The sequence below is a fragment of the Pyrgilauda ruficollis genome, unplaced genomic scaffold, assembly GCF_017590135.1.
Source record: "Pyrgilauda ruficollis isolate IOZ18807 unplaced genomic scaffold, ASM1759013v1 scaffold2, whole genome shotgun sequence".
Taxonomy (NCBI): Eukaryota; Metazoa; Chordata; class Aves; order Passeriformes; family Passeridae; genus Pyrgilauda; species Pyrgilauda ruficollis.
Genome location: NW_024519206.1, coordinates 17612307 through 17634395, shown reverse-complemented (window position 1 = coordinate 17634395; position 22089 = coordinate 17612307). Strand labels below are relative to the sequence as shown.

The 22089-nt window shown below is 41.3% G+C and overlaps 2 protein-coding genes across 7 annotated transcripts in view; both read left to right on the top strand.

The window, feature by feature from the left end:
- NGLY1 (N-glycanase 1) overlaps positions 1 to 4790 on the top strand; it is a 29803-nt gene extending 25013 nt beyond the window's left edge. For 2 of the 3 annotated variants that reach the window (XM_041466212.1, XM_041466214.1), the window contains exons 13-14: positions 3698 to 3818; positions 4382 to 4790. The gene's annotated coding sequence lies outside the window, so the exon portion shown is untranslated. The remainder of the gene's footprint in view (positions 1 to 3697; positions 3819 to 4381) is intronic. The other variant, XM_041466213.1, reaches the window with a different exon arrangement.
- Positions 4791 to 11403: 6613 nt separating this feature from the next.
- The window catches only part of TOP2B (DNA topoisomerase II beta), a 61718-nt gene continuing 51032 nt past the window's right edge, over positions 11404 to 22089 (top strand). For all 4 annotated transcript variants that reach the window (XM_041466170.1, XM_041466168.1, XM_041466169.1 and 1 more), the window contains exon 1: positions 11404 to 12204. In XM_041466170.1, coding sequence (XP_041322104.1) covers positions 12136 to 12204 — 69 coding nt within the window. In that variant the 5' untranslated portion in view covers positions 11404 to 12135. The remainder of the gene's footprint in view (positions 12205 to 22089) is intronic.

Below are 22089 nucleotides of genomic sequence, written 5' to 3'. Positions count from 1 at the left end.
CACAAACAGGAAATGTTAGAGGCTGTAGTTTAATTTTAGCTCTGGAGGATGGAAAAAAGTTAATATCAGTGCTGATTGATGAATGTCAAATTGGCATCATTTGGGGGATTGTTTAGAAAAGCTGATTGTTTCCCTTTTTTTTAATAAACCATATATTTTTGAAAGGAATTTATATCATCATGGAGCCTTTCAAAACAGAACCTTAGGAAGTTCTTGCCCAAGTGTCAGTACTATGCATGATCTGCCTTTATAAGTTATATTATTAGTCATATCAGTTCTTCCTCTACATTTCAAGTTCTGATAATGGTATTTTTAAAATATGTCTTTTTTTTTCTTTTTTTTTTTAAGTAAAGGTGAAACCCTGAAGTTCATATTCAGTGCAATAGACATTTCAATTTTTGACTATGCACTCTATGTGCTGTGCAACTTCATTTTGTAGTTTTATTTCACATTTTAAGGCTTGCTAATAATTCATATTTGTACATCAGCTTATTGATGAAAAAAAAAAACGGAGTGACAGAAAGATGTGAAGAAATGGGCTTTCAACCAGACACATGATAAGAATAATTTTCTGAAGTCACAGACACTTACATGCATTTCTGGCCCACAGAAATAAAATCTGTGATAGGAAACAAACTAAGAAACACTTGCCAGAATACATTTACCCTTTTCTACTTTTGATTTCCTTCATTTCACATACAGGACTGATGTGAAGAAATTCAGCCTTTTGTCAGTATTCAGTGAAAAATACCAAGTCCATCTGTGAACAGAGCATGGAGACAACATGTATGCAAGTGAAAAAGTGGCTGAAAGATTTTGGATGTGGAAAAAATAATATTAATTTCTAAAGATAATGAGATTTACTGGCGTGTGATAACCAATTCAGTGGAAATGAACTAGAACCTATTCAGTTCCAAGGATTGAATATTAAATCCATAACTGGGGAATATTTTATTTTAAAAGTTGTATGGAAAGGACACTCCAGTCATGTAGTGTTTGTGGGTGGAGCAGGAGTAACTATGAGCAGAATTGGTCAGTGCACTTAGTGTTTAACACACATTAGAATGAGAAAACCAGGACTAGCACTACATAGTAGCATTTCCTATAGTAGTGTGAGATGGAGGGATTCTACAGTGAAACATAAGCAGATGTTTTGTCCATCTTTTGGAAGATTCCTTTAACATGTGAGATCGGCTGTCTCCTGGGGTAACCCTCACTGTTATCTTTACTCTTAAGAGCCTTTCCAAATTTCCCTTTTTCTTATCTAGTGGTTTTTCATCCTTTGAAGCAGTGTCTGCAGTGGCAATCAAGGCAACTTCCCAGTGACTCACTGGTAACATCTGGAGGCTTCTGCACCATCCCTGGATTCTGTCCTTTTCTCTCTTCCCTGGTGTATCACAGGCTGGTACCCCAACACCACACAGCCTCCATGTATTCCCTAATTTATGATAGCTGCTGTTCCCTCTCTGGTGGGCAGTGGGAGAAGCCATGACGATGACAGTAGCATGGTCTGCTGAGGGAGTTTGTTGAATGTGGTCCTCTAAATTTACCACAGTCTTCATTGCTGGAAGATTTTGTTAATCTCTTTTATTTCATACCTGCTTTTTGTGTTGTGTCATCGTGTAATGTCACCCCACTCCCTGTGGTATATTCATAGCACAACTGAAGCCTCAGCCTCTGTCATTCCAGGAATGTGTATCTCTGGTATCTTCCTTTATTCCCAGTATTGTTCTGGTTCCCAATAAGCCTAATGGCCACCAAGGGTAGCCTGCTGCAGGCCTGGTACCATAGGCCTTTCCTCTCATCCTTTTGAGTCCCACTGTCATCCAGGAGCTTGAGAGGTGGTGTAGGACCCACAAAGCAGGGGAAAGTAAAGCAGCAGCCATTTTAAGGGAAGGGTTTTAGGACCAACATTACAACCTAGTGTTTTGGTAGGTTTATACATATAATGCAAAAGGGCAATGAGGATCCTGACCAAATTAAATAAGCAGATTTTACTGCATGAAGGAATTGCCATGGAAATTCAAAGAACTGAATGAATGGCTATACATTGTTTGCATGCTGTGCTACAGGTGTCTGTTGTGAGGCTATAAATGCTGTCATATATTCAATTTAACTCCAGAGAATAACCCAAACAAATGCTGAATTGAGAACAATATTTTTATTTCATGTCTTTTTGAAAGATTAATTATTGCTTTTTATAAATATGCAAAGACCTGTAGGAGTGAAAATGCAAAGCACAGCATTCACCCCATTAACATGCTAATTCATTTGGAAGGAACTGAAAAAGCAGTTTCACCTATTTTATTTGCATGTCCCTGCTAGTCTGTTACAGAACCTGTTAAGCCACCATGCCCGTGGCATATTTAACAACCCTGGAGGGAGCATCAACCTTGGGGATTGTGGGATGTCCCGCCATGTACAGCATGGGAGTAGCATAGGTCAGGGGTGGGATGACAGGCACTGCAATCTTCCTGTTTGTGAAACACAGAGGAGCGATGATGAATGAGCAGGGCAGATTGAAGCATGGAGCAAGAGGGAGTGCTGTGTTCCACATGTATGCTCCTTTGGGAGAATGTCTGTTGTACCAGGCAGCTTGGGAGTGCTGTGTGCTGTACCTGGCTGAGGAGATGTTTGCCTTTGTGGCTAAAAGCTGTCATGCTGGTTTGGTGAAGTAACTCTGAGCTGAAGCATGTGATTATGTGTGAGTGGTGCAGCTTTGTGCTACGTTCCCATGGGTTGGTTAATGTGCCTGCCTCTATGGCCCGTGATTGTGCTCTGTCTTCACTGTAATCAAAGAGCTGGTGTGGCTCAGGCTTTGCTGTACTTCAGCAACAACTGTCAGGAAAGAAAGCATTGTTTGCTCTGAATTCTCTTCAGTTCTGCACAGCAACTCAAAATTAATACCTTTAATTATTTGGGAGAATGGACTGTTTGATTAGAAAGCTGAGGAAAGCTTTATGATTTGAGAATTAAATGCTGCAAAGAACCATTACATATGCAATTGATTTCTTAAACTAGCTATTCTATGATTCAAGTAATTTCATTGTGTTTTCAGCCTTTATGCCAGTGTGCTCTTTCATCATCATTTCTCATGTCCCAGAGAACTGAGTCCAACATATTTTGGGAGAAATGATAGAAAATGAGCAATAGAAAAAAAAAAAACAGGTTAGCAAACCAGTGGAATTCTCATGCATGAGAACTAACAAATGACTTTTCAATAAACTAACTGTAAGATGTAAAGTAAAAAAGGAGCTTTCATGCTTCTTATCGTGAGTCACAAGAGAAATGAACTCAGCAGAAAAATGTCACGTTTCAGTAGCATGTCCAACATGTCTCAAAGGGTACAAAAACATAAAAGAATCTGTAATAATATAACTGTCTCTTCCCAAAGAACTAACATTAATACTGAAAGTAAAGTATTCCAAAGTAAATGGAATTCTGACATGATTAGTGTCGAATAGTTTCAAAACCTGCTAAAAAATACATTGATACATAAACTCTATTTTCTAATTTAAGACACACTAGAAAAAGGAAAATGTTGAATGGGATGGAAACTGATACTGTGTTGAAATTTCTGGGTAATGTGTATTGCCTTTTCATGAAAACCTGATGAATTCATCGTACTTTTAACCTGGAAATAGAAGAATGTGAGCAGCAGTAAAAACCAAGGTAAAAGGAACCATACTACTTTCAGATAAATTTCAAGAGCTTCAGAGCTTCCCACTCTTCAAAGGCTTTCTGCAATAAAAGCTTCCAGCAGAAGAGCATATGTGGAATAACAAAGCTCAGTAAAAATCAACTAAATGAAAAGGAAGGTGAGTTGTTATTGTGGTTCTATAGCATGATGGTAAAACCTTGACATGAGCTTACTATGAGGCACAGTACATGAAATGTATTCTCTCTAGCTGTTATCTAGGAACACGGGGTATCACTAAGTTGTTCCTTGCAAAATTATTTCTAAAAAATTAGGAAAGTGATTATAGTATAACAGTTAACAGATCTGTTGCAAAAATAGATATGCTGCCTTTTTTGACACTTAGGTCTGTCAGTAAGATAAAACATCCAGTACCTTTTCTTTGCTTCATCGTTTGCAAGAAATGAAGGAATATTGTAAAAGAACTGCATTGATGAAAAACATTTTTCTTTACTGTTCTGCAAGTTAAATCCACAGTAGATTTTTAAAAGAAATGTATAAAATAATGAGGACTACAGCATCCGTATTGTTTAGGTTAAAAACTCCCACAGGTATATGTATATCAAAGCAAGTTATTTTTAACACATCCTGTAGATAAAAAACTTTTCTGGAATATTAAAGTGTTCACAAATTACTAAAGCACATTTATTCAAAGTCATTCAAAAGACTTTTCCTTCTTCACAGGTGACAGCCAGGAATCCTAAATCAAAGAAAGAAATGGTGTGAACAGGATGCAGCTTTCTGAGGTGCTTAGAAATGGAAAGATGCTTTTGGAAGCCATGCTGGACTGAAGACTTTGACTGAGATTCCCAGACTAATAAAAATATGGCATAGCAAAGTGTTGGCTAAATGGTGCCTAAGCAGTCAAACACATTGTCCTGGCCAGTACTGAAAGCTGTTGCTACTGCAACTTCTGCTGCCTCTACCAGCAGTGGCTACAGTCATAGTGAGCAAGAGACATATAAGAACCACTGATCTGGATGATTTTGCTTCATCTGAAAACTGAGGTAATGTGTTCTTGCATTTCTCTAAGAAAAACAGGAGTGCACTAAGGAGCAGGAAGAATCTGCAGAGCTGATTGGAGCAATGTAAGGTATGTAGTAGAAAGAGAATATAAGGAGTGTTAATTGGGTAAAAATAGAACAGGAGACCATAACCTAAACATAAAATCACATTTAATGTGTTGCCTTATTTACCCATTCTCCTAGTAAATACAGCAAGACTAAAATGCTACTGTTGAAAAAAATAATGGAGGACAGCTGCGTGGTACTGGGAGACAAACATTCAAGACCGAGAAATATCAATGCGTTAAAGAATCTAAAGGGATAACAAAAGATTTTTTAATTAATTTCTGATCATCTTTGCTTAATAACATCTAAGGAAAATAGAAAAGTGCATGAAGCAGCTAGCAGTGACCATTTTACAATACTGCTTGCCCAATCACCCAAACTGTTGAATTACACAACTCCTACTGAAATAAATAGGAACTGCTGCTGCTGGGGCTTGTTATAAATGAGGCCCCCTGAGAAACTGTTGAATAGCTGATTTATAACAAGTAATTGTTAGGGATTTATAAATTCAGATAATGTTTATTCTTAAGTGGGTGGCTGAGTCTTGGCCACATTTTACCTGTTTTGCTATACCCTTTATTTTTTTTAGTTGAAGCGTACATCTTATTTTTGTAATTACTTTCTCAAAGATTTCTGAAAAATTAATTCTCAAAAGCCTTAGAATAGTCGATGACACAGGTAATCTGAAACAATGCATTTAAGCAAAGAATTATTGGTGAACAGGTTACTGGAAAGAATAACAAGCCATCTAGAAAAGAATACAGTAATACTGTTTTGTGAGTATAAACTTCCTTTTCTAAACTGCCTTGTAATTGCCAGAAAACATGGTGAGCACATTCCCTGTGCTGTGGGCTATGAAAGAGTAATTCAAATTTTAGGCCGTGTAGTACCAAATCAAAAACACCATGTTAATACCGTTGTAATTCAAAGCATTACATCAGTCTAAACTCAAGCTGCCAGTACAAATTTACTCTAAGGGTTTCTTCATTAATTTGTTGTAAAGGCACATGCAAACTCTCTGTCTGTGGTTCTGCTGTTCTGTGCCTGACTGGACCCTTCATAGTAACCCCTGACTTTTCTTTTTCTTAGTTACTGCTTGTCTTCCCCACTTTCTGTGCTCAGGTGTTGTATTGTTAGCTGATGTGTCCCTACCCTAGTCCTCTTTCAGAAGGATGTTCACAGGTCATTCACCCAGCTCTTTTGTTGCTCTTTGCGTCAGACATTCACATACTTTTGTTTAAGTATTCCAAAACTTGTGGCCTCCTTCTCTTTTTGCCTTCAACCTCAGCATAAGCTACGTGGGTATACTGGCCGCACTTTAATGACATGCTCTGCCTTGGTGGAGATTGAGCCATCTGTTTCTCTTGGGTCTTTCTTGAGACTTTTCTCTTCTTTGGTAATCAGAAGAACCACACAACTCCCTTCTGAGAAAGGGAATGCAAATGCACACCCTGACCTAGTCATCGTTGATTCTAGTCAAAACTGGTGATACAATGAAGCTGTGCAGAAAAGCTTGCCCTTTCTATTTCCTCCTCATAATAAGTCAAAACATTGTGTCAGAGGTGGTTGAATTTTAGCTCAAGAGAGCAAAGTACCATCTCTTTAGACATTTCCCAAATAGTGGGCTTCTCTGCTGTCTACATCACTCATCACTTTTCCCCACAGATTCAACATACCCACACATGCCTTGTATAGAAAAAACTCCCTCACCTTCCTGTCATTCTAGGAATTACTAGACATGACCTTCTGCTATTAGGAAGCAGTCTTGATACTCACTCAAAATCTATAATGGATTTCAGGAGACTGGAGAAATACACTGGTAATGGATACCTTCAATGAGCCAGGAGAGTCTTGTTGGGTAAAAATGAATTGCCACTCACATGTTCTTGCCCAGTCTTGTTTGGGTGAACAAGGTTTTTTCTGCTAGGAAAAAAACCTGTTTTAGTCAAAAAAAAAAATACCGCTTTGGAAATAGAGCTCCTTTACAGAGGGGCTGGGATAGAGGGACAGTAAGAAAGGAATATATGGCTAACATCGGAAAAGCTTCTCAAGGAAAGCCTAGCATGCTTTGCAGTGTTCATCACCCTGAGCTCAAGGGAGTGCCTTTCTGAATGGCATGGCATGCCTGAACCTTGCTGGCTGTTTACGTTCTCCACACTGATTAAAAATGCCATAATACAGTTGGTGATTCCCAGCCTCCAAATCACAGCAATCTCCTCTCAGCACAGTATAACTGCTGAGATGGCCACTGCTATCTCATGTATGTTCAGCACAGACCTCAAAATACATCACCTTCTACATTCTGTGGTTTTTTTCCATTGTTTTTGTCCCTCCAGGCATTTGCATCTTTTCCAACTGCCACCAACTCTTCTAAAAGAATCAGTGTTAATAGCATAGATAGTAATTCTACTCATGTTGAGAATTCTTCCCAGTGTGACCAGCTCAGCTTCCCCTGCTTCACCTCTGCATGCAACTTCTCTTGCTGTGTGTGGTCACTGCACAAGGGAGCTTTGTTCTATACAAGGAATTTCGATACAAATATATTTAAATTTCTATGACCAGCCTCTGCTGAAGCAACAACTTTGTTTATGCTGCTGAGTGAAAGTGTGTCACAATTTAAGACTGAGCTGACAGTGAGGAGACTGGGTGGGCTTGGATACTAAAGCCCTTCTGTTCACAGATACATATTTAAAGTTTACAAGTGACACAACTTCCCTCTTCTGTGTGAGAGACTGTGCAGCTCAGGCGAGAGGCCAAGCACGTCAGTGCAATGGTCTCTAACACAACCTGCCTCTCCTGCAGCAGGGAGGTGCTGCCATCCAGGAGAAGGTCAGGTGGGTCAGTGCAGCAGTCCCAGCCATGTGATGGGCAGTCCAGGATGGAGCCCAGAGGTCCTTGTAGCTAACCCTGGGGATTCTGCTGGAACTTCCCCAGCTACAACCTGGCAGTAGCATTCACAGCATGCCCCACTTGAGTTTTCCACACCTCTGCCAACAGCACAGCACTTAACAACAGGTTAGTCACCAGAGGAAGAATTGGAGGGTAAACAGGGTTTAAGTCATCCAAACCCTCTGTCACACTGCCATAAGCGGGACATTGTTTCTGGAGGATTAAGATGGAAATGACCCGACGTTTTTCAAGAGACTGGTTGTAGAACAGTCTGTCCCCAGGAACAGCTACTAACAAAAGTGCTATGGATACATCAGGTATTTAAGTCCTGGGCACAGTTCAGCTGAGAATGTCGGGAAGTACATTGACAGTGCACACCCACAGAAAACCACTAGTGTGGCCTCTTGCTAATTCAACAAAGGTGTTTGAGATACAATTGTGTAAGAACATGTGATCTGGCTAAATTATATCGTTAGGTGATCCAGCCATGGGTAGACTTCTCTTAAATACTGTGGAACCGTGGCCTGAAGGTCATTCACAATCAATGCAGTACAAGTATGTTGGTCACTCTCATGTTGTACTGCCATAACCCTAGTCAATAATTTGGTCAATTATCTCAAAATTATGTTAATGAATTATAATGAAATTTAAAAATGCAGTAGAATATGGAAATTATTTCATTGCGAGTGTAGATATTTAATATTAAAATATGCAATGTTTGTTTATACCTCATTACAACTGCATACAATGTGGAATGTATAATGTAATGGGCATCAACTTAGTTTCATAAATATTTTAGCACAAAATTATGCTTTTTCCTGTGTAGTTTGCAAAAAAAGGAGAGCTGTGGTCGGTTATTTAAGTAAGTGCTTGTATTTGAGTATGTTCACAGATTAGATAAATGTACATAGTTTCACAGATAGTCGTATTTTAGGTCCTTTAAGTCTGAATCCAGAAAAGCCACATAAAAAGAAAAGGTTTTATTAGATAGTAAGCAAACTAGAAGCAGCAAATAACTTAGAATAGATGGGAAATTTGTACATACCAAGTATAGAAATACTTAAAGATCATACATACAGCTGTCTTACTGCTAAAATGATTGAACAAAAAGTAGTATTACAATAAATATTTTGCTTACTAAAAGCAGTAGTGAAACTGGTTTAAGTAGATCATTGTTTTGAAAGCCTCTAGGGTACTTCTGTTTATGTTATGGTCTACAACTATGAGGACAAGTAAATCTCAAATGAATTGAAATAGGACTTTGTGTGTACTATCTCAAGGGGATTATTAATTTAAAATGTTACACAGTAAGTGTGAAGTATTTGACATGAACTGGTAGTGCATGATTTGGGCAGGTTGCATCCAGTAAAGTAATTCCACTCCTATCAGAATGTTATGGCACTTGAATTTGATTCATGCTCATATCTACTTCTGTGTTTGTTTTAACAGGGATCTCTTAAAATGTGATGAGCAATCTCATTTCACTGCTTCACCTCTGCAGCCCACAGAAGCAGCTGCTTTTAGTCTCATGAGAACTTTGTCCCACAGTCCTACATGACTAGCAATGCAACCACTCAGCATACACATGTAAGTTTTAGGGATAAAACCAACATCAACAATAAGCCAATAACATGCCATGCAGCTAGTGTAGTATAGGATGAGAATTAAATAAAATCCAACCTGGATGAAGTAATTTCAAAGACTAAAGAAAATGCTTAAGGGAACATCAGCATTTCCTCATAAATCTGCTCCAGTGTGACACAGACTGAACATGTCTGACCATGCACGTTCAAAGACCAGTAACTGCCAAGAAGAAACTCCCTCTGTCTCTCTCTAATATATATGGAATTGGCTGCCTTCAAGTTAGATTGCTATCTTCTGCTTGGCTCACATTGCAAAAGGCACACTTCCCACACTAAGGGCAATGCATTTACTAAACATCTGGAGCTAATAAGAATATAGTACACTAATGTTTGGGACTTGCTCTTTTTCTGCTGAATACAGTAATGGTCCTCAACCAATGTAAAAAGCTTTGAACAGATGCACTTCTGATTTCACTGATCCTCACAATATTCATTGCAGCAATTCACTGTACATGATTCATTTTAACGGGTCCTACATATAAATTTGAGATGTTGGGGAAAAAAAAATCAACATGGTACTAATCAGCAAGCTCAAAATTCTGAAGCACTAGGCATAACCCTGCAAGTGTTACCTTGTGGTTCTGCAAGACACTATCTTGCCAAAAGTAGAAGAAAACACAGCCGACAGCTCAGAGGTACATGCAGCTGCTGGAAACTAGGCTGGAACAGATAACTTACTGTCCCTTCTAGGCAGATGCCATTATTTTCCATAATCCCTATGCAGCACTTAGATATTAGTTTAATAGCTTCCTTAGAAACTGGCAGAGTAAAATTATGCTAAATAAGCAATATTTACTAGAAATTCTTCTGATCCTTCCCTTGAGGCATAATTGAACATTACTACTGACTCCTCAAAAGTGGCTGCTCCATTTCCAATCCCTTTACTCCTTAGGAAAAGTATTTTGCAAAAGGAAAGACCTTTAAATTATTGCTCTTCCTTTGAAATGGTTCTCTGGTTTGCCTGCTAGTTCAGATGCAGTGCTCCTACTAATCCCTCCTTTTGAGACTTTACATTCTTAATAATTCAAGGAGTGGAACAGGCTGGACTAGGTAGGTCCTTTGCATTTCACACAGCAGAATGAAAATTGCTAATTGAGAAGCTGTGTGTGCTGAAGCATTGTCACAAAATCTGGTTATAATATTTATGGTTATATATGTATAAGTATATATATATATATTTGGTGCGAAGTATGTAAAACTGTACATATTTTTTTTGCTGATACCTAAAATGACATGAATTTTGGGCTTTGTACACACACCGGTTAGACCTAGGAAGTAGATGTTTTTTGGCCACAGCGTTTATTTCCAAACGGCGAATAGGGTGTACTACACAGGGTTGTGTGCTGTGTACAGAACGGGGTGCTGTGCTGTGTGACCCTGTTTGAGGACTTCACACGGTGATGCTCAAACGTAGGCTAAAGGTCTGTGAGCTGTCCGAGTCAAAGAGCTCACCGGGCCGGTCCCCAGAGCCCAGAAGAGGGCAGTGGATTGTAAACACTCTCCTGCCTGGAGCGCTGGGACTTCCAGCCTGCTGGTACCGCCGCAGGTCGCAGCGGTGGCAATTGCAGGGACCAGTGGCGGGGCTGGCGGAAAGGGGGCAGCTGTCCGCCGTACCCGCGAACACCCTGCCCACCTACCGCATCACCTCTTCTCCGCCCGCGCATCGCACCATCATCCACCTGGAACAGCAGGGAAACGGGACAGCCGTGCTCTGCCAGTCCCCGCACCACTGCCCCTGTGTGGTCACGGCAAAGGGAGGCGTCTCCCTGCCCGCTGTCGCGGGGCGGGAAGATGGACGGAGGGTGCCTGTCGCCGACCCGGCAGCTAGGCGCTGCTTCGCCGAGGTCTCTATCCCGATCCCCATCCCTATCCCGATCCAGCCGCTCCGCCTCTCCTCGCGCCGCCCCCCGCGCGCGCGGCAGCGTCCCCTTGCGGGCCGTTCGCGCCCTGTTGCCACCCTCGGTGACGCCACACGCGGCCTCTCCTTCTGGCTTCTCGCATTGGCCGGCGCGCCGCGCAGCCTTCCCGCCTCCAGCGCGCGATTGGCGGGCCGGCCCGTGATTGGCGGGCACAAGGCGCGGGGGGAGAAGAGGCCCGGGCCGGCTGCGCGGGGAGAAGCGGCCGCGGCGCGGACGCCGAACGGGGCGGGCGCGGTTTTTTATTGTCTACGCGCGGTGTCCCGGCGGCGGCAGCGCTTCGGGGGTTGTGTGAGGAGAGGAGGGGAGGAGGCGACGGCGGGGGAGCGGCTCCGGGCGCCGGGACGCAGGGTGGAAAGAGGAGGGGAAGAAGGAGGGGGCCGGGCCAGCCCCGGGTGTGCGTGTGTGCGGGGGGCGCGGGGTCTGCGCGGGAACGCGCGCGCGCGAGGGGCGGGAAGCGAGGGAGTGAACGAGGGAGGGAGGGGACGAGGGAGGCGGGAGGGAGGGGGAGATTTTTTTATTATTAATCTGTTTTCCGGGCCTTTGTGGCTACGGGGGGGGACGGCCCGGGGGTGAGGAGGAGGGCGGGAGGCAGCAGCGCTACGGCGGCGATAGCGGTGGCTGTTGTTGCCGCCGCTGCCGCCGTGAGGCGAAGGGACCGGCCCGTCGTCCCTTTAAACTAGCGAGAGACGCAGGCCCGGCCGGGCCCTCCCTCCTTCCCTCCCTCTCGCTGCCTCCCCGCCGGCGGAAGGGGCGCTTTGTGCGGGCCCCTCGGCCGCCCTTCCTCGGTGCCGGGGCGCCGGTGAGGGCGGGAGAGGCGCGAAGGGCGGGCGCGGAGCGGCCCCAGGCGCGGTGTCGGTGCCGGCCCTCCCGGCCGCCTCCGAGCGCCCTCGCCTCGGCTGAGGAGAGACGGGCAGAAAATGGCAAAGTCTGGAGGAGGAGGAGGAGGAGGAGGCGGCGGCGGCGGCAGCGGGGGACTGACTTGGGTGGTAAGTTGTGGGGCTGCATCTTGTTGTTCGTGGGTTTTGCTACTCGTGTTTTGTTATTATTACTGTTATTTCTGTTTGCGTCCCTTGCGTGTGTGCAAGGAGCGCGGGTTGGCTTTGAAAGGAGGGAGGAAGCTGAGGGAAGAAGCTGGGGGTTGGTGTGGAAAACGAAGCGCTGTAGAGCCGCCGCTCGGTGGAGGGCTCCGGGATAGGAGGAAGAGTGGGCTTGGAATTGGTGTTACAGGAGGGGAGATTTTATCCCTGTGGGGGGCTTCTCGGGGTGCTGGGAGCCGTATGGAGGAGGTCAGTCTGTGAGCAAACGGGTGGGAAGCTCCCGGGGGTAGCGGGTGGGTCATCAGGGTTGCCTTGAAGTCGCTGTCCTCCAGAGCGAGATGTGGTCTGTCTGTCTGTCGTCCCGCCAGAGTTGCGGGTATTGCCTCTTGTTCCTAGAGCAAAGCCTTTGCGGGCTAGCAGAGGGTCTTTGTGTTGATCCCATTTTCTTTTTCAACTGCGTGTGAAGACAATACTTGAAGTTCCCAAGTTTCAGAGACAGGAAGCAGGAGCTGTGTGCTTGCTGTTCCATCTTGGCATTCAACTTCATCATCCTCCAAAAGTTGTAACTCTGTAACAGACCCAAGAAGGGGGTGTTTTACTGCCTTCCGTGGATTGGTCGGAAGTATTAAGATTAGAGAGGGTGCTGGTGATAGCTGACGCTAGAATTGGTGAATCCTTTTGAGCCTCCTTAGAGTCCTTTGAGAGGGCTGGCTCCCCGTGCTGAGGTGCTCCCCTGGTCAGTAGTAAGAGCAGATGCTCTCAGGTTTTGGTGAGACCTGAGAGGAAGGAGGAGCACAGGTGACCTGAAGGGGTCTGGTTCAGCCAATCAGTAACTCCCCAGCCTTTCTCTTGCTCAGCACAGAGGGGTAACTTCTTTAATGTTTAAGCAGAAGACACTAGATCTTGATGGACAGGTATCTTTAATCAGACACATGTGCTTTGCAGAGGTGGGAGCTTCTAACGAGTCTTGTTAAACAGAATAACAGCAAACTTGTTCTTGTGTTCCTCTACATCTTGGAGCTGTTGAAAATGAAGTATTATTGGAGCGAACAAATCCGGTGTGTTCTGATGGTGGACTATTTCCCATGGATCTAATTACTACATTTTATGTTGGTAATTCTCTTCAGTGTTAAGAAGCTGGCAGTATGGAAACGTATATTAAAAAAATGTACAAGTTTCTGGGTGTGCCACTTGAAATCACACAGTTTAGCCATGGGAACATGTCTAAGTTGAGAAGCTGTTCTCCTTTCTTTTCACAATACTTTGCAATCTTTATCAACTGTGGTCTTTGGATGGCTCCTCAGAATTAAGGTTTTACCTTAATAATTAGACCAAGCAATTGAAAGCTTTACAGCTCATACAGAAAACTGTAGAATGAAGTGTGAAAATTACTGAATAGGCATTTTTATTGAAACATGTTCTTAAATGTAATGGGGTTGAAATTATGGTGAGTCAACAGTTTCCTACAACTGGAAATGATCAAACTTTTAATTCTCTAAAAGCAGTAAAAGTTAAAAGTGTTTTTGTCAACTCGAGTAGTTGTAGGGAAATAATCAGATTTTAGTTGAAACTGTGTTCATTTATTTTTTCAGAAAACAGTGGGACATTCTTTCTTTCTCTCATGTGCATTTTAAATGGTGAAGGTAGGATTTCTGAGCCAGCTCCTAAAACCAGACCTGTTCCATGTCAGCTGTAGAACACTGGCATGCAAAAGAACAATATTGTTGTAGCACTGAATTGAATGGGGCCATGGCCTGTGTGCCAGGCTGGAAAAAACCCTTGGTTTAGGTGGTGGCTCATTTGTAGATGATCATATGCTGTCCTTGAGGAGGGTGAGAGGACAGAGGTAGGGACAGAATAGTTCAGCTGTCTGGCTTTAATCTGCTTGCCATATATCTGCTGGATATGCAACCACTTGCAGTTCGGTTTGTAGATCGTTTTGAAACCACCTTGATTTTTTTAGAGTTCTTGCCACTGTGTTGAAACCACTAGGATGCTTCTCTGTCTGAGTAATGTATTCTCTGTAGTTTGTGGTTTCTTAATAAGACCACGAGTTAAACAATTGAAGGGTAACAGAAGAAAGTCTGGCCCTAAAGATGAGGAATCATTTAAAACTTGGTGGGATGTTAATTTATGTTTTAAACTAGCAGATCCTGTGTACATAACCTATTCTCACATTTTAGTAAAGAGTAGTGTGAGTAACTTCAGCTTTGGGTGTGATTCAAAGAGCATGCTTGTAGGTAGGAAAGAATTACATGCAGTTGTGAAAAAGGAAAGGTACTTCCTATAATAGAGAATTTTTAGAGTGAATTTCATAATGAGACATCATACAAGCATCAGATGATACCTTATTTTACTTTTGAAAGAAAGAAGAATTAAATGTTTATGGAAACAAACAGCAAGTCATCTTCAGCTGTAACAGGACTTGAAGAAATATAGCTAGTTAGGCACAATTACCAGTGATAGAACACATTTTCAGTACAGTAACTGAAAATGCATATTGGGAAAATAATTTAGCATTATTTAACTGGAGACAAACCAAGATAACCTCTGATTTATAAAATGTACTTGCTTGGTTTTTTAATAGCTTTTTTTTTTTTTTTTTCTTGGTCTGGTTGATGATTTTCTGAAATCAGCTTGCAGCTCTGCACTCTTAATAGTTGGTAGAAGGTGGAGTTTTGACAGAGTAATATAAGTTACTTTTGGTGGGTGATCTCCAAGTGTCACTCACAAAAGTGCTAAGTTGTATTAAGAGTTAGGTACAAAGTGTGGATTTGTAACTAGGAGAGTTTTCATTGGTGAAATGTAATGGCATTTTCTAATGCTAGAAAAACTTACTGGGAACAAAAGAAATAATTCTTCAGCCTCTGTGTGTGTTTAGGAACTACAGAAAATGAATTGTAATGGCACAGTAATAGCACTTAATTTGTTTTTATAAATATGCCTTTCACAGTGAAGGTAAAGTCATTGTAACACTTTGAAGTGCGTTGGTTCTGATACGATGGTAATGCCTGCAAAACTGAGTATTTCAAACAAGCAACATTTAATCACTTAATTCTGTCAGTATTTTCAAGACTTTTTCCTCAACCCTAAGAGCTACATGAGCCTGATAAATGGAAGCTGAGAGTGCTGATAATAATTCAGGACTTTGAACACTATTTCCACTTTCCTGTTCTTGGTGAAAGGGGCAGGTTTTGACTCTAGGAAATGTTAGCTTAAAGTGAATATATGCTGAGTGTTCATGTGACTTCTCTTTTACAAAATATAATTAATATCTGCTCTTTAGATGAAATGGAATGGAAATAATGTGTATTATTAGTAGGTGGAAATATTGCATATTTTTGGGTTATGCTTATTTGAATAAATATAGTAGTTGTATATTGGTAAATGAAAAGAACCAGCCTTTCAAATAATCTAAATTCAGATATAAGCATCTTTCAGAAGATTCAGAGTTTACCTTAAAAATAAGGTAATTTTAACTTAATACTGTCTTTTTTTAAATATGAAGAGTTAATGTCATTGATAAGATAGTGGGATCAATATTTTTTTTTTTAAAAGCACCAACAAATAAAGCCCACTCTAATCCTATTAAAGGGACCTTGTCTTTTTTTTGTTGTTTCATTTGAAATCAAATACGTTTAACTTAATAAAGGGATGACTTTCAGTTTGATTTGGCTTTTAATATGTTCTGAGAGGATTCAAACAAGTGATCCTCTTGAATAATGTCCGATAACTTCTAGTGACGTGCCATAACTCACCGGTTATGGCTTCTGCACTGGGTGGTTTTTAACTTTATGGGTAGGTTTTTTTTGTATCTGAAATCTGAACTGGATCTCTGCTGCCCCAAGGATCTGCCCATCACTGCTACACCGAGCTTTGACCATTCCTCCGATCTGGGAGCAGGGGCTTTTGGATGGGAGCCACGCAGGCATTCCCTTCTTCTGCCCATGGAGTGCTTGGAGGGAGAGTGCTGGGCTGGGACAGCGTGCCCAGGAGTTGCGTTGTGTCACTGCTCTGTCACGGGTCTGGTGCCGTAAGCTGTCAGGGTTCTGCCTGCCTCAGGTACAAACAGTTGGCAGATATGGTCAGTAACATGAACAAATCCTAATGGAATCTTCTGTTTTCAGAAATAGGCATACTGTCCTAGAGGTGAACTAAGGGTAAATGGCCTTTTATCCTTTTTATTGCTGTTCATTACTATGCTGTTCATTTCAAAGGAAGAGTAGGTGGCTGAAGTTCCTACTCCTGAGTCCTTTAGACCTCTTCAGTTGCCTCTCCAGACCCAGGTTAGAGCTCGGAATTAACTTTCTGTTCTTTCCATTTCTTTATCTGGATTGGGCCTTCTGTTTCTCCGCTGGCTGCAGCTGGGCTAGGACGCAGTTGTCACATATGTAACACTTGTTACATGTGCTGTTAGTTGGTCTTATCTTTCCTCTGCTACGCTGTGGTGTCTGCAGAGCAGCCGGGCGTGGGGGAAAAGTCTTGTGTTGTTGCCAAGCCTTGTTTCAGTGCTGTTCTCTTCCTTTATATGAGTGTCTGTCTTTTGCTATTATGACCAGAGAACTGGGAGGTTCCTTGCCCTGTGTGTCCTTACCCTCCCTCCCCCTCCTTTTTTCACAGTTATACAATGAAAGGAAGGTCAGACCTGAAATACTGGCCCCAATGTGTTGATATTAATATTTACTTTTGCTAAACAGAATGTGTTTTGTAGGCTTTGAGCTATATAGTTGTATCCAGCAGTTGAGGGGAAGCAGCATTCCCTCCTGGTATTGTAGTATTTGTGATTCTGCTGCCCTTAAGGAAGTAGTGCTGTGAAGAGATGTCATGACCCCCCTGGATATTCCAACACCAGAGGGAAATGTTTGTGGCTCAGTTGGGTGAGTCAGACACAGTAGTTCTGAAGAGGGATTCCTCAGGTGTTTTGGTTTGCCTGCCAAAAAAAAAGTGGTTGCTTCTTATCCTCTACCCTCCATACCACCATTCATTAAATACTTTTGTTGTCCAGTCTTCTCCTTGTCAGAGTGCTGAATAATGCAGGATCAAAGAAGTGCTAGAGGTGATATCAGGTGGAGGCTTGGTACTGGAACAGGACTGGGGCCACGTCCTGGACAGCAGCTGAGCCAGTCCCGCAGCTCAGCACGTGCATCTGCACCCTCTGTATTCCGAGCTGGGAGGAAACCTTGTTCGGCATAGGTGAAAGAGTGATGGATGCATAGGAGTGGGGAGCTCAATTGTAACCAAGTCTAGGAAGGGATGTATATCTCAGGGTTTGGGGAGGAATTGATTTTAGAAGGTTTGTGGGCAATTACTTCAGGTGTTCAGGGAGGAAGGGTGTACGCTCGAGCACGTGCCCTCTGTTAATGTTCGACCTGTGAGATTTGTGTGTGGGTACATTTAATTTCTAAAATGCCTGTGGCTGTATTGTGCTAGTAAGTAAGGAATTACTTTATTTAGACAGATAAAGTAACCTTTCCAAATAAAAGAACATACAAGTAGTCTAAGATACACCGCTTATGTCTGAAAAAATTAGTGATTAAATGTAATGTTTCATTTGCATTGACTTTATTTATCCAGAAGTAGGTTTTTTACCTTGCATCTAAACTACCTTGTGTGTCTACATGCAAAGGCAGTCTGCAAATGCATGTTCATGTTTAATTAATGAAAAGCAGCACATGTGATTCATAGCTGATGGATGTGAGCGATTCCGTCATTGGGAGTGAGTTTTATACATATATATATATAATAGATTATATATAGAAAACTTAAGAATGAAAACCGTTACAGAAATTTAATTTTCCTCATTTGAAACGGTAAATTTCTTGCAAGCCACCCACAGTGAAAATATTATTCTGCATTAAGTAGGTGCTTTGAATGTTTTCAAAAGCAGATTGAGAAAAAAATGCACAGTTCTATATGTGTATAACTGTGTGAAGATGTCTCTTTTGAAAATTGCATGCTTGGAAACATAGTGGTGTCTTCTCAAGTAGTTGTACTGGAACACAGGTATTTTGGAAGAATGTATTTTAAGGCTATTATTCCAGATTTAAAGTAAATTCTAAATCAAGGCATATAAAATGTTATTACATAACTTTGAAAATAACTATTAACATTTGAACTATGTTTTAAGTTCTAATGATAAAAACAAGGTGTCAGGATCAAACACCAAATATTTATTTGTGTTGCAAATGTAGAAGAACACTGTTTCTCATAAGTGAAGTAATAAAACAGCTCTTAGTGATTTTTATTCAAAAGTGTTTCCTAGCTGTATTCTTCAGGTATTTCAGTGAAGAGTACTCAGAATTTTGTTGTGAAAAGCCGGAGAATATTCCTCCCTTCCTTGACAAGTGAGCATCAGACTTGCTATTTTTAAAATTTCAGTGTGATTGCAAATGCTTTTACTCTTATGAACTAAGTCCTTTTAAGTCATGTTTTGAAGTGAGTTGTTAACTTATTCTATTATATCAGCTCATCTAGTTTCATTTAATAAAGCTATTTTAATATCCTGTCTGTGTCTCAGTGTAATTCCAATTTACATAGAAATATGGTTTGCCACTGAAAGTAAGCTGCTACTTCTGTTTTTTTATTTTGTGAAAGTGATAAATCTGTGTATTTGTTACACTATGCACATCTAGCAATTTTAGTGGGTTTTTTCCAGCAAGTAAGCAAAAAGGATGTTAGCCAAGTTAGTGTAAAATCTACTTGAGCTAGAACATGTTTGAAAGGTTCAGACCTAAACATCAGATCTATATTTTCCTTTGGACATAATTTAAAAAGCTACCTTAAAGGGGGAAAAAAAAAACCAAGGAAATATGAAATATGTAAAAAAGGATTAAAATGCTTAATCTACTTTTTTTTCCCCCTGATTTGTGAAGTAGAATTGCAGGTGAGATATTAAACAGTCCTCCTCTCATGGATACCACATGTCTTGATTTTTTTTGCTCTTTTTTAGTGAATGAGTGGGCCTAGTTAGTCTTGGGTTTCCTATTCCTTCTTCAGACACTGAAAACTTATGAGAAGAGCAAATGTATTAAAAACTGGGCAAACGTCTACCTTAGTGAGGTGCCAAGAACTCACACCATCTTTCTCAATCTCTGAAGGAATCTTTAAGGAGAGAGCAAGAAATAATATTTTCTTGTCATGACAAAATACAGGAGCCATAAGATAGCACTGAGAAGTTACTTTCCTATAAATCAAAAGAAGCTGAGATAAAGTAGAGGAAAATAAAATAAAAAAAAAAAATAAGCTGTTGCAACCAGATAGCTTGATATGTAATATTTCCATAAGAGCCGTTAGAATTCTGGGGTTGTCCCCTAAGCAGGGCATCTTTACTTATGAGAAATGGACAGTGTGGGCTTCAGCGGAGATATTTCCAGCTGTGTAATCCATGGTAGCTCTGGGCTATTTGGAGTTTTTAGCGACGATAGTGTAGTAGTGTGTGAGCATTTCAGTCCTGTGCTTGTTCCCCAGTTGTGTGCTGTGATATGAAGGTGCAAGAATGGCAAGGTGTCTGGGGAAAAATAACTTTGTCTCAGTCCAGCTGATACAGAGAGTTCTGCTGCCTGAAGTCATTCAGGTGTTAGTCCATGCGTCAGCACCAAGCTTTTTGTTGGCTGAGGTTGTGTTTTTTGTCATACTCTGTTTAGTGCTCCTAACTTAGGGTTTTCCACCACTCTTGTGTTGCAGCGTCATCATGAAAACTGGGGTGTCTTGTCACAATCTTGGAGTAAGGGGGAGGCAAACTGCTTGGAAGAGAGCAGTTGCAGGAAGTGAGGCAGTTATTCTTTTTTGGTATTAAGTAGATCCAAAGAGGGTTTTTCTTAAAATCTCAAGTAGGAGACTGTACAAATGAGCGAGAAATTGGCTGGGGGCAGAGGAAGAAGTTCCTTACTGGTTTGATGGTGGAGACAGAGGCAGATGGTCCAGATGCTTGAGAGAAAACAAACCTACAGTTGTATCATGTTAACCTGCTCTTCCTCATACTAGTTAAGTCTTTCAGAATATGCCATGCAGACTTTCTTCTTTGCCAGCTGAGTGATAAACATACATGTCAGGTAATAGAAAGGTGATGAAAACGCAAAACAACTTAAAAATTAATCTCAAAATATGTTTGAAGTTATTTTATGAGTCTTTTATATGGTACCTTTTATGGAGAGGTTGATTCTTCTGCCTGCCAAGACACAATTCTTAAATAGCAAATTGAAGGGTAGAGTTTTGATGATCTTCAAGATTGTCAGCACTTTTAATGAACAATCCTGAAAGACTTTTCCTAATGACTTCTGTAGGAATGTTGTTGTGGGAGGATGAGTGGCTGAGGAAGAGAGGGGAGTTTTGGAACAGCATTAAGGGTTTATTGACTCATTGATGCATCTGTTTTCCTCCTTCTAAATTGCTGTCAATGTCTGGAAAACCAACCCTCTGTTCCTTTCTTGTGGAATTTACTACAGGAGTGAGACTAGAATTTGTAGTATATTTATGAGGCTTATAAAACGTTTCAAGGCTTGTAAAGTCTCCAGAGGAGGAGAAGATGTTGCATAGTTGGAGCTGAACAATTATACTCAGGCAACTTTTTTTTTAAGGAACACTGGATTCATATTTATTTTAATATGGCAGAAAAAAATAGATTTTTTTAAACTAGAGAATACCAGAAAATGTGGCTGTGTTACCATAGGTGCTTCTAATTATAAAAAAGTAGTTGTTAGTGTGGACCAAATGTCATGGGTTATGAATGTTCAGTGTTTGGGACTGTTTTTTTAAAAGGAAAAAGCTCATTAATTTTCATTTACATGGTGCCTTAGTAAAGTTAGTTAAGTGTTAAGTAAATACGTTGCTATTGCTTTTCTGTGGAAGGTTCCAGGGAGGAGACTTCTAATGGTTTCTACTGATCATATTGCATTCCTTTTTAGGGCACCATGTGTATTAAAAGTATGAAAAACCCATGTATCACAGTCAAGGTGTTTTAGTGTTTGAATGCAAGGTAGACAGACAAATAACATAAAGGTATGTTATTATAAACAAATTCTAATATACTGATAGCTGTGACATTTGTGAGAGTTTAAGAATTTGCTTCTCTTGTTCAGCAGAGGATTGCTTCCCACTGAAGAGTGCAGCTGGATCAGTAACCTCTGAATGGTATTTGGGCTCTCCTCTATTGCTAATGTAGTGTGACTGGTAGTCCAGAACCTAACCAGAAAACCTGGGTTTGGGGTGCTCTGCAGAATGAAATCTTCATGTATGCCAGTTAACATGAGCTCAAAAACTACCCTGTTGGATTTGTTCTCTCCATGTCCTGTCTTGCAGCCTGAATGTCTTGAATGTTGCCTTAGTCCTGCTCAAAGTTTTTTCTAAAGTTTGTTTGTTAATAATGAAGATAGGTCAGCAGGGAAGAAATACCTTGCAGTATATGGGCTCCAGCTGGCCATGGGACCAGAGCATCTGAAAGAAAATATCACAGTGCTCATGTGATACTTGTTGTACAGCCTGTATGGGTATCAAAGATTTTGTTTTTCAGAAACCAAAATCTCAGGATGTGGCAAGTAATCCTTGCAGTTGGGAAATGAAAATGTGCTGGTAATCTGGAATACTTCACAGTGCTCAAACTAGTGATGCAGTAAAGCCTTAGGAAAAGGTGAAGGATGTGGGAAACACTGAGTTATAAAGAGGTGCAGCCAGCTACTGGTAACCTGAAGTTCAGATGTCAGAACCTCAAACTTTTTTATTTCTTGGCTAGTGGAGGGCTTCTGTGTGAGCTGGCTGGTGAAACCACGGACCAAACAGATTTGGGCATTCTGTCATCAAATGGCTTCAGCCAGTGGTTCCAAAGACCACTGTTACCAG